Raw genomic sequence first — 17,987 nt, forward strand, 5'->3', positions numbered from 1 at the left:
GCACGAAACAGATCTCATCTTAACACCTCTTACGCTATAAGTATGAGTAAATAGAAATGATAGAACTTATATAATTTAAACATATACTCTACTAATTAAAACTAGTAGTTAGATCTAACTATTAAAGATGTCTTAGGCAGAGAGCCAGAGAGAAGATAGTATCTAATGGAGTATAGTATTGTTTACATGGAATCAATCCCAATTCCTTATGTAAGACTTCACTAGATTGGTAAAAAAGCGAGTGAGACAGACAGCAGTAGTTGAGGGCTGAGGGAGACAGACAGCAGCCAAAACAACCACATCCCCTTCCCAGTCCAGATCGAGCCGAGAGAGAGAGCGAAGAAAAGAAAACAGTAGTCCTTAATGCTTTAAAATTCATCTTTTATAATATTATTATAATACGTATTTTCTATTTTTTATCTAATCATTGTCTTATTTTCTACTTCTATTATTTTTTAGTTTTTCTAGTACCGTGATCCAAAAATGCTACAGTGATTCCACAATGCGGATGGGAGGAGGAAACAAATTCACGACACAGTGATAACAGGGCTTTTGCGGTGTCCGCTGGAGACGGCTGCAGAGGAGAGAAGAAGGGATCAAGGGAAGAAGAAAATTGTGCCAAGGAAAAGGAAAGAAAAACAACAACCATCCCAAAAAAAAAACAGTATACAAAAAGGAGAGCAGCAGCCCCTGCCCCTCCCCTCCCCCCCATAGGACTCCAATTATTTCCTCCCTTCCTTCCTGTATGTTCTCCCATCAATTTCCTTTTCTTTTTTATGTTTCTTTCTTGCACCTATGCTGTTTACTTCTCCAATCACTTGTTTTTTCTTTGTTCCCTGATTTGTTTGTTCTCAACTTGTTCTTCTGTCGGGTGGTTTGGGGATATGACGGGCACAGTACAAAAGTCATGACGGCGGTGATGGATTTGGATCTCAACTGCTTGCCGCCGTCGCCGGAGCACACCGCCCAGGAGGACCTCAGGCGGTCAATGCTCCGTCAAGAACACGCCTTCCGCGATCAGGTTCGGGTACAAACTGTTCTCTTGCTCTTGCGCTCCCACCACTAGTCCATGAAATAGTTAATTACTTTACGTTTTTTGGGGGCATTTACTTAACTATTATTATTTAGCTGAGATGCAGATTAGATTAGTTTTCCTTTTCCAGGTTGTTGTATTGCGTTCGTTATGATGAGGGATTGCGTCGGTGTTTGTTGCAGGTGAAGGACTTGCACAGGCTGTATTGGGCTCAGAAGAATCTCACGGATGTGCCGCCATTCTGGAAACAGTCCGATGATGTGCTGTATGCTCACCATCCGCACCATCGTTCTCACATGGTGAGCTCACGCGTTTGTAAAAAAGATCTTATTTATTTATTACCCAAGTCATTCCAAATTTGTGATAGTAAATGAGGTTCTGCTGTCACAGGTGGATTTGGATGACACAGGGAATCCTGGCGTTTTTAGTCATTTTTATGGGCAAGGCGAGCAGGGCTGTGGACGTGATGACGATGAGGTTGCAAGGGAGAATTTTGATGTCAAGGGTTCAATTCGGAGAAAACCTGATCCTCCTAGCGTGCAGGGGAGGTCTCGTTGCCGCTTTGTGATCGATTTAGAGAAACCGGCGACATTGGATGATGATGTGGAGATTGTTTCTTCACCAGGCTTCGTCAACTATGCTACCTGCAGTGGTGTTTCCTCGTGTCATTCCCAACGTGTTCCACTGGAGAGCTCTCCGGTGATGCGTGATCTGTGCAGAGATCACAATACTCCTTATGTTAGTTCTGGTCAGTTCATGAAAATTCCTCCTCGTCCTTGCCCTGCTTAGAGTATTATGCTTGTTAATTGAAGACATACCATCTTCTGTTCATATTATATCTCCTAAATCTGAATGCTCTGACAAAGGTAGCACTAGGATTCGTATATATGTCTATTGATGTTCTTCTGCAAAACAATTTCCACTGAAACTCGTAAATGCAGAATCGATCATTTTATTCAATGACACTTGAATTATACTTTGCAACACCATTGTCTGATTGTAGGCTAAATGGCTATATGGAACAATACTGAATTCTTTCTCCTAACTTGCAACCTTTATATTGGGTTTATGTGCTGTCACATGACACCTTTTCTGTTCTGCTCATTACAACACATGAAAGTATTAATCAGATATGTAATGTGTGCAGAATGAACACTGGGATGTTCCTTGCTCTAACCAAAGATGATCATGAATTCTAAAATGAATATGATTGGATGAGGGGGTTGAGATTACATCTATTGTACTTGACCCTTGTATATAATTTTGGTTTCGTTTCATTTATAATAGTGTACAAGCACAACCAGAATTAATACCCTGATGCTCCTTGGACATCAGTGATTAATACCCTGATGCTCATGTACACCGTCCTAACTTTATGTGTTCTACCATCTTGAATTATACTTGCTTTTTTGTGAGTTATAACTAAAATAACTCTCATTTCCCAGTAAAATTCAAGTAATTTGGTGTCAGAATTGTAGATTTGTTATAATGATGTCTTTTATCCGTAAAACAGTAATGATTGGTTTGATCTCCCTAAAAAGAAGCTTCCTTTAATTCTTAACTCTTAGTTAGTTATTCCATGCTACTTGTCAAACAGGTTATTGCTAGAATGTGTTTTTATGCTTTCATCTGCTTCTCTGCTCTGCATGCTGTTCATTGTTCGCTAGAACTTGATAGTGTGAGCTTCTCATGGGGTATTTGCTCGACTCTTCAAATCTTCTATATGTCAGGTTCAACTGGTTCTAGTGATACTCCAGACAATCATTCACCTGCGAAAGCAAAGACTACTGTATCTGGGCGCATGTTTATTGACCTGAATGTAGCTCAGGAGGATGATTTTAGTATTCGCTCTGATCCCTCTGAAGTGTTGTGTTCTCTTTTGGCTAGTTCTACTAAAGAACAATCTGGAGATTTTTGCAATATTTCCAGCAAAACATTCCACAAGGGAAGTGAATCTAGCATTGGGTCATTGAAAGGATCATCCATCACAGTTGTCACAACCATCTCTGCTCCAGACAGTGCAAGGGAAGGGGTGGCAGCAGGTTTATTTTGTGATTTTCAGAGTCACCAGCCTTACCGTGTGGAAGATAAGATTTTTGGATCGGATTCTCAGGGCTGTATGGAAATACGGTGGAATTTATCCTCAGTTAATTCCAACGGTGGAAATAATTCTTCTTCAGGCTTATCCAAATTGGGGGACACCCAAACTGCTAATTTAATAGGACAACCAGTTCTTGCTGTGCATAGGGAGCCCCAAGAGGAGACTATAGCAGTAATATCTGATGATGAAGTGGAAGGCATTGACTTAAATGTAGCGGTTGAGAGCATTGATCTGCCGTCAAATGTAGCAAGCAATTCTAGAGAGGAACTTGTAAATAATGATGGAAGTGAAGAAAACTCATGCAACAATTGTTTTACTCAAAATGAGGGTCGACAAAATGTTCCTTCCGTTGAATGTCCAGCTATTAGAAACAATCACATGGCTGAGAGTCAGGGTGGTGAGGATGTACAGTCTCCATGTTCTGGAATTGCCATGAACAGGTCTGTTTTTATCCTGGAAAATCCTCAAGGTCACGACTATGCTTGTCCAAGCTTGAGATCATCAAGTAATGGAGTATCAATTCCTCTCGATAGTGTCAGCATTCGTCAAGCTGAGATGGGAGAGGATGAAAAAAGTACCACTACAGCAGCTGAGACGCTTCTTTCCATATTCGCGACCAATTCTGCATGGATGACAGACAGCCATGGAAACAACAGTCAAACAGATGCTCAGGTTGGGAACCACAAACCTACGCTTCCGTTGGATTCTTTCGAAGAAAGTGTATTGAGCCTAGAGGAGATGAAAGATGATGGGGAATCAATCCCAGTGAGGCCACCTGATAAGGATGGGCCTTCCTGTGGGATTAAGCTGAAGAGAGGGAGGGGGCTGAGAGATTTCCAAAGGGAAATATTACCTGGGCTCGTCTCTCTGGCGAGGCACGAGATATGTGATGACTTGCACACCATAGGGTATGAAATCAGAAAAAATCGGTCAAGGAGAACCTCTGGTGACCAGTGTACTCCAACACGAACAAGACTGCCTAGGCGCTGTTCTACTGCATGGAACCTATGAGCGTCTTCAACGTCACAGCTCCAACGTGCAGTGCCAAGAAACATGAAAGGCGGCCGGAACTCTAACAAGCTTTGTGAATATTGCTGTGTACTAAGCATATCCGGAAACCTGGTTCGTGTCAGTAGTCATTTCATTGGAGAGATTAGTTTAGCCATTTAATCGGCGAGCTTGGAGGAAATGTTGAGAATCGTTAGATCGTGCTTTAGCAGATGCATATTTGAATTTAGCAACTGGCGGTAAAGCTAACCATTTCTTTTCCCTTTCCCCCTTATGTACTAAACCCGGGATCTGCGATGAATGGCTCCATAGAATTGAATAAGATTGGCTGTGTGTGTGTGTAACAGTGTGCATCTTTTACTGCAGAATTTTCCTTGAGGTGGCTACTGATTTGCCATGCGAGTTTAACTTGACTGAGTGAATGGATGTATTGCCCCCAAAGATTTACATTCTGCTGTATATGCAAAGCATGCATATTTGACATGTGTGACCCATCCAACCGGAAAGGCTATTAATAACGGTTACATTACGTTAGTGTGAAGTCAGATTACATGGCGTTACATGTCAGTTGGGCACCATGACAAATGCGGAAGCCCTGCCTCTGCCTGGCATAGATAGCTGACTGAGAGACTGAGCAGCTGAGGCCTGCTCTTTTCAGTTCTCTTCATGCCTGCATGCAATGCAATGCAGTGCTGCTGAGTTGCAGAGAGGATGAAGGAAGCAAAAAGGAGACTGTCTGGATTTGATGTTGCAAATGTAGGACCAAGATAGCTGATTAGAAAAGGTGAATAGTCATCTTATAATTATTTTACAATAAATGTTCTATTTCTTGTTAACCTAACGCTTCTAAAGAATATAAAAATAGAAGAAAAATTCTATTCAAGACCATTTCATATATCTTTGTACATAAAAGTTTAAAATTTGAATAAAGAACAAAACAAATAACAATTACCGAAAGAAGTAACTTTCCAAGCTCCAAGTTGATAGTTTAGAGATAAAAGGGATTCAAGATCACCTAACGCTTCTAAAAAATATAAAAATAGAAGCAAAAACTCTATTTAAGACAATTATGTATGTTTTTGTACATAAAAGTTTAAAACTTGAACGAAGAACAAAATAAATGACAATCACTGAAAGAAGTAGCTCTCCAAGTTGATAGTCTATAAATAAAAGGGATTCAAGACATTCTCAAATACATGAGAATATGAACATTTATGACTCTAGCAATAAGAAAAACAACTTTTTAAGGTTGAAAAATTACAGCTCAAAAGAAAAAAAAAATCGGGGTGTACTTTGGGAGGTCGTGACAATGTCGTGCACTGGGATAGAGGGTGGCATGGTGTGATGAGCACGACTATGGCGACGAGTGCGAGCATGGCGGAAGCCATGGTACTGACGATGTTCTTGGTCACGACGTGTGTCATAGCTTCCCAAACCGAGGCGCCGGTTCATGGGGCGTCGTTGAGGAAGGTTCGACAGAGGCATGATGAAGAGTATCGACATCTCTTGCGACATAGGGATGAAAGGTACGGGGCTTCCATAAAGTGGGCAGTGAGGGGAAACCATCATGCTAACCCTAGATGTGGATGTCGAACTTCCTCTGTTGTTGGTCAATTAGCAATGGATGGAGAGCAACTCGTGCTGATAACATATTGCAATAGAATTAGAGGGATAGAGATAGAGTAGAGAGAATGATTGCTTGTATTATTGATAAAAATTAGTTTATAATATATGGTACATGAACAATCTTATTAGTGACCGGTGTATTAGTAACTGCTAATTAGTTACTTCTTTAATTGATCACATGACTAACACCTAAAATGTGTATATTCGTAACATCCCTATCTCACCTACTAGAGTCAGAGTTAGAGTCGTCTTGGATCTAGATGGAGGCGGAGGCAGCATAGCATGTGTGTGGATGGGCCTCCCTCCATCCCGAGCCAGAGGGAAGGGGATAACGGGCCTCTATTGTTGCTACTCCATGGGTCATGACACTTCTCAATAGACCTGGCCAACTGAGCCTGATGGATCGGCCCAACACGAGCATATTTAGGCACAAGCCATCAGGTCTGGCTAACTAAGCAAACCGTGTTGTGCCGGTCTGCGTGTTAGAGGCTCGACCTGTGACACAGTCCGTGAGAGATCGTACCTTGCCGGGCTAGCCTTGGCACGGATGCGACACGAAGGGGTGAGGCAGTAGGGCGGGGTGTGCCTGGCCGTGTCGTCCTTGTGTCAGCACGTCATGCGGAGGCATCATCACAAGCACAACACGGCTAGACTAAAATCGTCATGCCTTGTATTGGTCCAGTTGACCAGCTTTACTTCTCATCCAAATAGATGTATATCGCACAAGGAATTTTTTAAAAAAGACTATTTTTTCTTATAAAATTTGGCCCTGTTTGCAAATTTTACGCATATACACCCCTATTGCCCAATCACGAGGCGACAAGACAAAAATTAGAAAAAAAATATATCGTGTTCTTTTGCTCAGCTTTGAAATATCATCCAAGTAGTCACAAAAATTCTAAAGCTGTTTGGTAGTGCAGAGTATTCTACCTTCAAGTGCTACACAAAATTTCATCCCAATCATTGAATTATATAATGAGAAGCAAAAAGAACAAATTTCAGGAAAACAAAAACTTGTTTTTTTTTTGTTTCTTATTGTACAAGCTATTATTTGGGATGAAATTTTATGGACAATCGGAATATATTATTCTCTACACCACCAATTTTTTTCTCACAAGTTTTCGTGTCTATTTGTATAGTGTTTTGAAGGTCGAGAGCAAATGAAAGTAATATTTTTGTTCTTTGCAAATGCGCACAAAAAGTAGGGATTTTTGCCAAAAAAACAACCCGTTGGTTGGGCGATAGGGCCATGTCGTTCATTGGTCAGACAATGGGTCCATTTCTGTAAAGTGTACAAATAGGGACCTAATTTGCAATATTAATAAACAGTAAACATATTTCTGAAAAAATCATCGCATAAGCATGAGTGAACCTGCTTAAAAAGCATCAAAGAATCTCCATGACGAGAATTTGATAATTAATGATTAAGAATTTATTAAAAATATGATATATCTTAGAGATGAATATTCACTGTACATGTGCCCTTAGTCTGATATCGTAGGTTTCATAACTGTCATGAGGTAAATAAGTAATGTACCGATATTCTAAGCAGATCATCATGTTCTACGCAGAAACCATCCTAAATTAGAAATGAGTCCTCCATATATTCCGAAAATAATACAATCCACGAATGTTATACTCGAGACTTCGAGCACCGTATGTCTCTCGGATCCAATTATATAAGGAAGTAAGGAAATACTCATAGAGGAAGGAAAAAAGTGAGATCAAGTCAGCCAAAAAGACCAGCCAGAAGTCGGATAGACAAAACAAAGCATGTCTAGTTAAATAAAAAATAATAATATTTATTAGGATCTATAGCCGATTCGAGTCACAATTAATTTTTTTTAATATCAATTTTTAGATTTAGAATAGGAGAGAACTCACTAAATTTTTTTTTGACTAAACCTAGATACATTTTTATTATAATTGTATTTTTTAATTAATCAAGACGAAACATGAAGTATGACTATTATTTAAAAAAAAGTCTAAACCTATATAAAATTTAACATCCTTCTATTTAATACATACAATTAATAATCATATATATACTTACTTTAAATAAGTATTTAAATAATCAATCTTACCGATCCTCGGAGACTCCCTATTACCAATAGCATACAGCTTGCTTAATTGCTTGGCCCTCCATCTGAAAAAACGAAGAAGCTTAATTGCGTGGCACAAAGCTGAGGGTCGGGAGAAATGCTGATTAACAGCTTGACACTCGTACATGAACATTATATTGTTGAAACCAACCACCATTTTCTGTTCTGTACTTTTCCTTGACGCTGATTATTAAGATTATATAATCGACGTGGCGGTTGCTACAACGCAGAGGCGAAGATTCCCCCCCCCCCCCCCCAGTTCTGTAAGTAGCTGAAATCTCTTAAAAAAGAAGAAGAAAAAGAAGCTGAAGAAATGAGGTGACGCGCTGCCTGCCGGGTTGGCTCTTGGGTGGTTGGTTCACGACTTCACGTGGGACGGAGGCGGACAAGCGCACGGACGGGCGTGAATGCCACGCGGGAGCACGTGTGGTGTGGTCATTCCTTTTCCTCCTCCTCCGACGATTCCTTCCTCCCTTTCAGCAGCAGTGCACTTGTCCTCTGCCAAGCTCAACCTCCAACAGTCGGAGCTGAGCATTCTCTTCCTCATCGATCGCAGATTAACGACCGACGACGACCTGAGCATTATAGGTCCAGAAGTTTCGAATCAGTCGTACGCCTTTGATTCGATGGCAGGCATTGCCTTATAATTTGTGGCTGAGGTAAGGAGGTTGTGCCCTCCCAAATGGCCGGTCAAACAGAGGAAAGAGCTAGCTGACGATGGAGCATGGGGAATCACATGGGGTGCTTTATTTTGCCAATGATATATATATAGGCGTTTAGTTGCATGCATGATGCTTCTTAATCGCAGTAATTTCATTCGTTCCTCTGCCTGTCTATCCAAACCGTTACCATGTGTGAGCAATACTATAATATATATATGCAGCCTCCAATTACTGAATACTCCGGGGTGTAGATGATAAATAAATACTATGCATCGAGAAAGAACAGGAAGAATGTAGCCAATATAATGTACTACTGCATGTGCCGCTTAATACTGTACCTTTTAGCAAGCATGCAATGCAAAAGTACCTACTTGGAAGGGAAAAATTGAAAAATAGATAATATACGTCACCCGTATTTACTAAAAGAGACAATATATCAGTGTATTTATAAATCTAGCACTAGTATTCGATACCTCAATTTCCGAAAAAACCTTGTAACAGTGGGCCCAGGCTTCGGCACCTCAGGCGCTGAATACGGTCTAGCCTGCTGCGCGGTCACGTCTTGTCTATGCTTTCGACGTGCGGTCACGTCGAGTCCTCTCGCCGTCACTTCGTGTCTCTGCTGTCCCAGATAATTAGTGATCCTCATGCTATCATTTTTCGCTATAAATGATAACGCGCTTATGAGGAGTAGCATCAGCACATGCACAAGCCGCAGCATAAGAGGAGAGTAGAAGCGCAAGTAAAAGAGGAGAGGAGAAGCAGCAGTGCAGCGTGTGGAGAGGAGAGGAGAAGCAGCGCGGGATGAGGAGGAGCAGCAGTGTGAGGAGAGGAGAATCAGCCCGAGGTGAGAAAGAGCAACAGCGCGATATACAATAAGTACTTAAATTATATTTTTAATTAGTACTTGCAGCAATAATAGTAATTAAAGTAGCAGAATGTTTAATCAGTTTAATTACATTTGCTTAGTTTTATTATATGAATATGATTATTTGCTTAGTTAGTGTAATAGTAATTAGCATGAATTTGTATAATAGTAATTAGCGTGATGTTGTGTAATAGTAATTATTTGATTAGGTTAGTAGATTGTATAATAGTAAGTAGCGTGAATTTGATTCGTAAATTTTTTTGGATCGAACAGAAAGATTTGATTCAAATCACAATGTGCCGATAAATTGTCAAATTGATATTTTTAATTAATAGTGGTGTGCGTCGGTTTAATTAGTTTTTTTAATGCAATACATTAAAATAGTAATACACATATGAACTCCTAACCTTAGTTAAATAAAAGAAGCAGCTATGAAGTCAAATAGAGAAATATTTTTAGTGTCTTGTACTCACCGTAGACTCCATTACTCCCCTAAGCTCACTCAGCACAAAAAAATCTATAAATAGATTAATAGTGTAGTGTTAATTTATAATGAGATTGAATATTTGCTTAATATAACTTGCATGTTAGTTTAAATAATATTTTAATTCAACATTGAATAATAATTATTTAATTTTTATTCAATAAGAATGATTTAATAGCATTGTTAATTACTTAAATGTTTAGCATGTGTATCGTGCAAACATCTAAGCAGTAATTTTATTAGATAAACCTTTCTTTAGCAGATTCGATATGAATTTCCATATTTATTATAAAGAACGTCCAGCAGTTTTGCACAGGAGGCTCGTAACAATTCAGAACTGCTAGCATATAGAGAGTTCGATTGAGGTACCTAATGACCTAGATGACCTAAAATCATATGTTATGATCCTTTACGTGTAAACCAACAATCTCATATTGTTGTCTTGGAGGGTGTGCAACCACGGGTTATTCCAAACAGCTCGGTCGTTGTCCATACGTTGTTCGAGATGAGAAGGAATAATGCATGGACTTTGTACTCATGCAAGGCATTGGAGGAGAATTTTGATATGGGGGTGTATGTAAACATAGTACCATGGCTGGTGCATGGTGATGCAGTGACTACTACGGAATGGTCAGGTCAGCAGGTGATGCATGAAGAGTATAGAGGGCATGTAGGGGAGGGCAGTTCTGATAGAGAGGGAGCTAGAGTAGACCCTTCTGATGTAGATGTAGGATGTATGGATGATGAAGCCGTGGTAGGGAGATGAAGAAGATGCTGACATTGATAGCCTGGTGCTAGCGATTTAGTACTTTCATGGTGCTGATTTGTTGGATTGTGTCGTCGTTGAGTATAACACCCTATCTAACTGGAGATATCAGAATAGTGACATCCAGGTTGGGCAACAATTTCGTAACAGGGGGAGGTCGTCCACTTTATTAGCAACTATGCTATAATGACAAGAAAGAACCACAAGTACGCTCGATCTAACCCTACGAAGTATGAGGTCAGGTGTATCAAGAACCTGATTTGTCCTTACTTCGTACGAGCACATAAGCTGAAATATGAGAACTATTATGTAATCAGTAGACACACCCCACATACATGCAGCGAAGAGGCTATTAGGAATGTGAGCCATACCATTGATTTTGTTTGTCGCCAAAATCTATTAGGGAGGAGGTGCAGAGTAAGACGGGTATGCTGATCAATTACCACATCGCGTGGCGAGTAAAGCAGAAGGTGTTGAAGATGCTATTTGGAAACTTCGAGGAGTCTTACAACTATGCTCTGATGCTACTACAGAAGATTGCCATGACGAATCCAAGGACTCAGTGGGTGATGGCGAATGAGCCGATCAAACTATAGGATGGGTCATACAACACCATTGACCGATACCTCATTAGATTATTCTGATCCTTTGGATAATACATCGAAGCTTTCAAACATTGAAGGCTGGTTCTTTGCGTTGATGCCACATTTCTGAGTGGCAAGTACCATGGTACCCTTATGATAGCGATGGTGGCTGATGCAAAAAATCAGATAATTCCTCTCACCTTTGCAATAGTTGAGAGTGAGAACAATGATAGCTAGCTGTGGTTCCTCATTTTGTTGAGGACACGTGTCGTGGACAACAGGGAATGAGTTTGCATCATCTCTGGCCGCAGTAAGGGCCTTCTGTATGTGTTGAACGTGCTGCATGATAGCAAAAAGTACTCCATTACATGGCCTGATATGGAGAGAAGGTGGTGCATGCACCACTTGGGAGCGAACCTGTACACAAGATACCACAGCAAGTCTCTTGTAAAGAGATTCAAATGTTTGTGTCTGCAGAACCAGTATGCGAAGTTCAACGAGATATGAAGAGAGTTAAATGAGACCACTCACAAGATGATGGCAGATCAACAAGAACAGGAGGACCATCTGTGAACGCAAATGGTTAGGGGACAAACTATCGTTAGCCGTTCACATGCTACATTTAGGCAGTGGATAGCGGGGAAGCCAACAGAGCGTTGGGCCCTAATCCATGACACTCATGGTGCCATATTAGCACTTAGAATTTAAATGATCATATTGAACCCTATCTTATGCAAATAGGCCTTCTAAATTTTTCATATCCCACGTTAGGTACACCATCATGACAACGAACATAACAGAGGCGTTCAACAATGTCCTAAAGGGAGTACGGAGCCTTCCATTGTGTGCCATCATTGAGCTTATATTCTATAGCATAGCGGACTACTTTCAAGACTGTGGTAATACTGCTATGAATTACAGCACAAGGTTCGCACCTAAGGTGGAGGCAATCTTATACAGAAGAAGGAACAAGGTACACTTTCATCGGACGAAAATCTACGACATGGCCAACAATGACTTCGAGGTCATGTGCCGCCGTAGGTATGCTTCAGGGTATAGCACGGGGGACATCGTGCAACAATATCAACTTGGGCATCATGAGGTGAAATGCACATGCAATAAGCCAAAACCGCACCATATCTCGTGCTCGCATGTTTTAGCCACTTGCAGGGGCATGGGCGTTAATGATGGATCACTACGTACTTCACGATAGATGCATTGAGGAGCACATAGCTTCCAAAGATGCGGTTCTATAACATTAGAAGCAGCTACAAAGCGATTGAGGGGCCTACGTGGGTATCTTATCCTTGAGCACGATGCACGAATCCTGGAAGGCCTAGATCCACAAGGCTGCAAGGTGATATGGATGAAGTAGATACTGTTGATGGCCTACGCAAGTGCAAACTTTGCAAACAATCTGGCCATGACAGGAGGACATGCCCAACCCGGCAGTAAACTATCACGCACTATCAAATTGTAGTATTTTAGAGCTGTTGCATTTGATTGAACCATGAAGCTTGTTTTTCACCTATTTATTGAACCATGAAGCTTGTAACATATTCTAATTTGGTATTCACATACTTATTGAACCATGAAGAGTGTAGTATATTCTTTTTTGTTATTCACATACATATTGGACCATGAAGCTTGTAATATATTCATATTTGTTGTTCACGTACTTATTGAACCATGTAACTTGAAATCATTATCATAGCTCATGCTGGTCTTCCCGAGCTTCTTCAGCAGAGATGCGGCGAGAACCATAGGGGACGGATGATTTTCATAGTGCAGTAGGTACCACGACTATATGTGCTTTTAATTGCCAAGATAATTTTCTATTAACTCAGTACATGTATTGGATATTTTTTGCAGTTGCTTCCGTTGCGAGCCCGGAATGTCTACACGATTAAGGAGTTGGACCCTTGATTCACGAGCCACTCGCACGAGCAGGCTTACTACCTTTCGATCTCATAATGACTGGAGCTCTCATGGCGGGTGATGGCAGGACACCTCTCCTGCCATTTGAGGAATCACCGCTCATGGGTCTCGTCGACCGGTGGCGTCCTGAGACGCACACGTTCCACTTTCCTTTTGGTGAGGTGGTCCTAACATTGAGGGACATGGTCATGATAACCAGGCTGCCACTCAGGGGCGCCCCTTTAGAAGTTTCACGACTAGCGAAGGAGCAGTGGAAGGGTTAAGTTGAGGAAAGGTAATTATTTTTTATGTACTGCACTTCAAATATTATAGTGCTATTGAAGCTTCATTGACCCTCTGCATCTTATAGGTTTGGTGTGCCCTATGACAAGAAGGATGTTGGCCTCTCCATGTTCTGGATTCATGGGCTGCCACGGTTCGGTCTATGCCCATCGGATACGGACGAGGCTACGGTTATATAGCACTATAAAGTGTATTTGTACGTCCTGCTAGGAGACATCATGTTCTGCAACACTACATATGATTATGTCGTTCCCCATATTATATGGTTAACGAGTCAGCTCGTTTCACATCCTTATGAGCCGACATCTTACAGTTGAAGATCTATTGTGCTGGCTGCCACCTACAGAGGATTGTGTGATGCAACCCAGTGATCAAAGAAGAAAGGACTTGTAACATGCTGCCTACACCTCTTACAGCTATGGGAGTACATCCCGATTTGTTGGCCTTAGGTGCTCAAGAGCTACTATTCAGTCCCCATCTTCAATGGCATTGCAGATGATATGAGGACTACGATGGGGTATCGATGAATGCATGCTAGGCTGAGATGGAGTCAGCAATAAGACCATGATAACTACTTCTGGGTGATCAGTGATTTAGACATCCTTAGCGCAGATCTCATGGAGTGGGATCCATGGCGTATGATAAGAGTGGCCGAAATTGCGACTGGCGGCCTTATCGCATCATATTGTTAGCTTGACTTGGGCTTATGGATGACAGATGCTTCTTGTTGTACATGAACAACATGGAAGTATATTCTTCTGAGCGTATACATAGGCAGTTCGGGTAACGACAGGTGGTGCCAGTACCTCCTCCATGGGACGCCGGTCGGGCGCACGAGTAAGTGTGTTATTGTAGGTCACGTTGTATCTTAGGTGATCAAGCATCTTAGTTGATCAATGTTAATATATTATGACAGTGTATGTCACATACAAGAGGAGTGCACAGGGGGGCGGAGGCATGCGGAACTGGACATCCGTGAATATCGAGCACATACAGAGGTGAACGGAGTCAGCCGTGGTAGATGTCATCGTTCCTGCTAGACAATACGACGATGGCACCTACTGGAAGTACCTTTCGTGGTACTGTCCAGGCACGTGTGCCACCTTACTCAACGGACTTATACAGCCAGCCACCAAACCGTTCCCCGAGAATCATGCCCGCCTTCTTCATGTTATGGTAGGTGATGTGGTACTTATAACGATTTCCATTGGTTAAACCTCCGTATTACTAACATGACCCTCATCTTATATAGACCGAAGAGGCGTACGCGATGCATACACAGGCGGAGCAAGCTTGTGGGGAACCAAATGGGTCATCAACGTGGAGGGATTGGAACCCTCTCCGGGAGTACATAAGGACAAGAGGGTCCCGTTTCCTATCCGCTATACGTGGTCTAGGTGGTTGTGACCCGCATTGGAGGGGGTATGACATACCAGTAATGGACGCGTAACGTGCCTCCCATAGCAGGTGCTCGTCCAGTACCCGTGACAAACCAGTTCGCGCACAGTCGTGAGAGGCACCTTTGGCTTCGGAGCATCATGTGTCATGTTCCGGTGCTGAGACCGAGGAGTGCACGTATGCGTCTGAGCCTGAGCAGTGTACATTGGGTTTGCAGTCCCCAGTGGACACAACCTCCTCATACTACGATGACACCTCCACCTGTAGCTTCAATGCATCATGAGGACGTCGTTGATTGTACGCAGTAGATGCCTAACTGGAGCGGTACGCATGATTTTGACTGGGCTGCTGCAATGCAGGCCGCAAGCTTCACCGATCTCCTCAACAGACAGTACCCCCAATATCCCAATGCACCTGGGGGTTCACATTGGTACCAGCAGGGCGAGCCTTCAGAACACCGGACTCCATTGGAGCACGCTCTAAGGGCGTCAACACTTCCTTATGAGGATCCGTCATCATGGTACATGTAGGACCGAGTTAGCGGGTCTGGATCCACGTTTGGTGGGGGTCACACAAGGCAAGATGATGGCGACGACGAGCAAGGGGACATGAGGTAGGGGCCAGCGCAAGCAGCTGGGATGAGGGTCACACACCCGTCAGATGCTTACACTCATGGGGATTGCGTGCGTCGTCGTCGTTGTTATCGTTGAGGAGACAATGCTGTTGTTCGGTGTACTTGTAATTCTTTATGACACATATACTATTCACTATAATGTAGTAGTCAGTCATATTATGTCTTATTCATTGTATTATTGTTGTAATTACTATTCATTGTATTATTTTTGTAATTACTATTTATTTATCTAATGTTTGTCAAATAATTTTGGCACGTAACTTTATTTAGTAGTTATTTCTTAAGCATTGTTATATTTCAATTATGATATTTAATACTAGTTTAATGTTTCTTAAATAATCTGGGATTCGTGCTTTTATGTGGAGTTAGAACTTTGCAGTTAAGAATCAATAAATCTATAGCGGGATCTTCTACTACAGGCTTTCCATGGATACCTACAATGATCGATATAGTACTTAATGCCTCATTGCAGGTTGTGCGTGGAGGGAATGATGATCCCTTCAAGGAGAACAACCAAATCAAAACCGTGTTTAAATTGCATGCAAGATCATTCTACTTTGCATTAACCGGCCCGCTCCAACATGTAACCACCGACGACCTTAGGGCCCTCTTGCACGAGCGCCGTCAAAGGTATCTAAGGGTGTGCGAACTAGCCAACCATCCTTCTGTACTAGGTTTCTCTAGGAGGTAAAGAAGGATGGCGATGTTGCTCGATCAGTATGCATCCCATATTCAGGTTTGCTATTTTCTATTTGATCTCTCTACTTATCTTTTTTTATTGATTTGAATGCTCATCTTTTGCGTTAGGTGTTCCCGGAAGACGCATAGTTAATTAACCAAGAAACTCCAAACTTCTTGGCGATGTATATGCTCTTCGGCGGTGTTGTGATGTCTGGTTCGTGTAGAAGATGACAAGGATCAGCGATCTTAAGGGGTACAGGGCCGCTCTCTACTATTCACGCAGAAAATGATGAGGATGATGATTTTATGCCACTAATGCATCGACGTTCAAGCAACAATATAGAAGAAGGTTCAAGAAACCGTACAAGAGGACGTACGTGCACCTCATCGAGATGGCATACGACCAATATCAAAATGGGACGTGCTCATACATTGATCGCTCAAGATGATGATAACAATGATGATGTCATGCCACAACAACGCCTCCCTCCGAGGCCTACAACTCCGTGGGACACTGATGACCCTGAAGATGATGGTGGATTTGCTTGTACCCGTCCTTGCAACTACCCATCACCACCTCGGAGATGACAACCATCTTACCTTGACAGCATTGACTGACACAATGAGCATTCTTCCACTATTTTTCGTAGGAACTTTCCTCCATCATTTTGAGATGATCTAGGTATTTAACATCTATGCACTATGCACTATGAACTATGCAAGTGCTCATGAAAAGTCACCACTCCGTATATATTATTTCCCCTCTATGCAAATGGACATGTACAAATCAATTATTGCTGCTGAGACCCGTGACCTTATCCTTTCTTCTATAGTACCATGTATCTTTCTCTCTCTGCTGTAACATCGTTCAAAGCATCAAATGCAAACACAAACTTCTGCAACCACACCCTACTGCCAGCACAACACCTCTGTCGTGAGTCTGGCTTTAGACATAAAGTGACCACACGATGCAGCTTGAAGCATGAAATGATAATACCCTGCTGCCAGCACAACATCTCTGCCGTGACTCACACTTTAGCTAGGAAGTGACCATATGACTCACCTTTAACCATGAAATGACAACACCTCAGTTCTGGCTAATGCTTCATACATGAACTGATCACATGACTCAGCTTTAACCATTCACATCGGATTCCATCAAGCATGTCTTGGGTTTGATGATAGTCACAATTCTGACAATTACGAGACTTATCTGCTCCACGAATTGCTTGATCTTGATGTTAGTGACTACTCTGATACTTCTACGTACCAAGTCTGCCACTTATCTGATTGAGCATAATAGTCAAAACATTCGGAGGAATAGATGGTTGCACCATTAAAGTCCTTCAGCGAGGTCATATACACAGAGACAAATCGACCACACGAATCTACTCTTCAAGTAAACCTAGCCATGCTGGGGTACCACACATTCTTTCTTTACATTGTTTTGCAAATTAGATGCAATCAGATGTATACTCAACTTTCTGTAAATATCATTTATCATTGAGTAAAAATGCATCACCGTCAAAGGCTCCAAACAAGAACATGGTGCTTTAGACATTAAGTGACCGCACGTCGTAGCTTTAAGCATGAAGTGATAGCATCCCTGCTAACAACATAGCATCTCTGTCGTAAATTACACTGTACACACGAAGTGACCATACGACACAGCTTTAAACATGAAATAACAACACTTATGTCGTGAGTCAATCTTTAGACAAGAAATGACCACACGTCTTAGCTTTAACTATAAATGATAACACCTCTATCCTGACACAGGCTTTAGACACACCAATGCTTGTGCTAGTGTCCTCTTATGA

At 41.8% G+C, this 17,987-nt stretch overlaps 1 protein-coding gene across 4 annotated transcripts; it reads left to right on the plus strand.

Annotated features, from left to right (window-relative positions):
* The first annotated feature begins 549 nt into the window (after positions 1 to 549).
* On the plus strand, positions 550 to 4,464 carry LOC133917146 (uncharacterized). 4 transcript variants are annotated; one of them, XM_062361145.1, is made up of 5 exons: positions 550 to 743; positions 898 to 1,027; positions 1,216 to 1,332; positions 1,424 to 1,781; positions 2,764 to 4,464. In XM_062361145.1, exons 2-5 carry the CDS (start codon positions 908 to 910, stop codon positions 4,143 to 4,145), a joined length of 1,977 nt encoding a protein of 658 aa, XP_062217129.1. In that variant the 5' UTR covers positions 550 to 743; positions 898 to 907; the 3' UTR covers positions 4,146 to 4,464. The 4 variants fall into 4 exon arrangements, with proteins under 4 accessions (XP_062217129.1, XP_062217131.1, XP_062217130.1 ...); XM_062361147.1 differs by having other exon boundaries at positions 551 to 743; positions 898 to 1,021; XM_062361146.1 differs by lacking the exon at positions 550 to 743 and having other exon boundaries at positions 750 to 1,027.
* The last annotated feature ends 13,523 nt before the right edge of the window (positions 4,465 to 17,987 follow it).

This window comes from Phragmites australis, chromosome 4, assembly GCF_958298935.1.
Source record: "Phragmites australis chromosome 4, lpPhrAust1.1, whole genome shotgun sequence".
In the NCBI taxonomy this organism is placed as follows: domain Eukaryota; kingdom Viridiplantae; phylum Streptophyta; class Magnoliopsida; order Poales; family Poaceae; genus Phragmites; species Phragmites australis.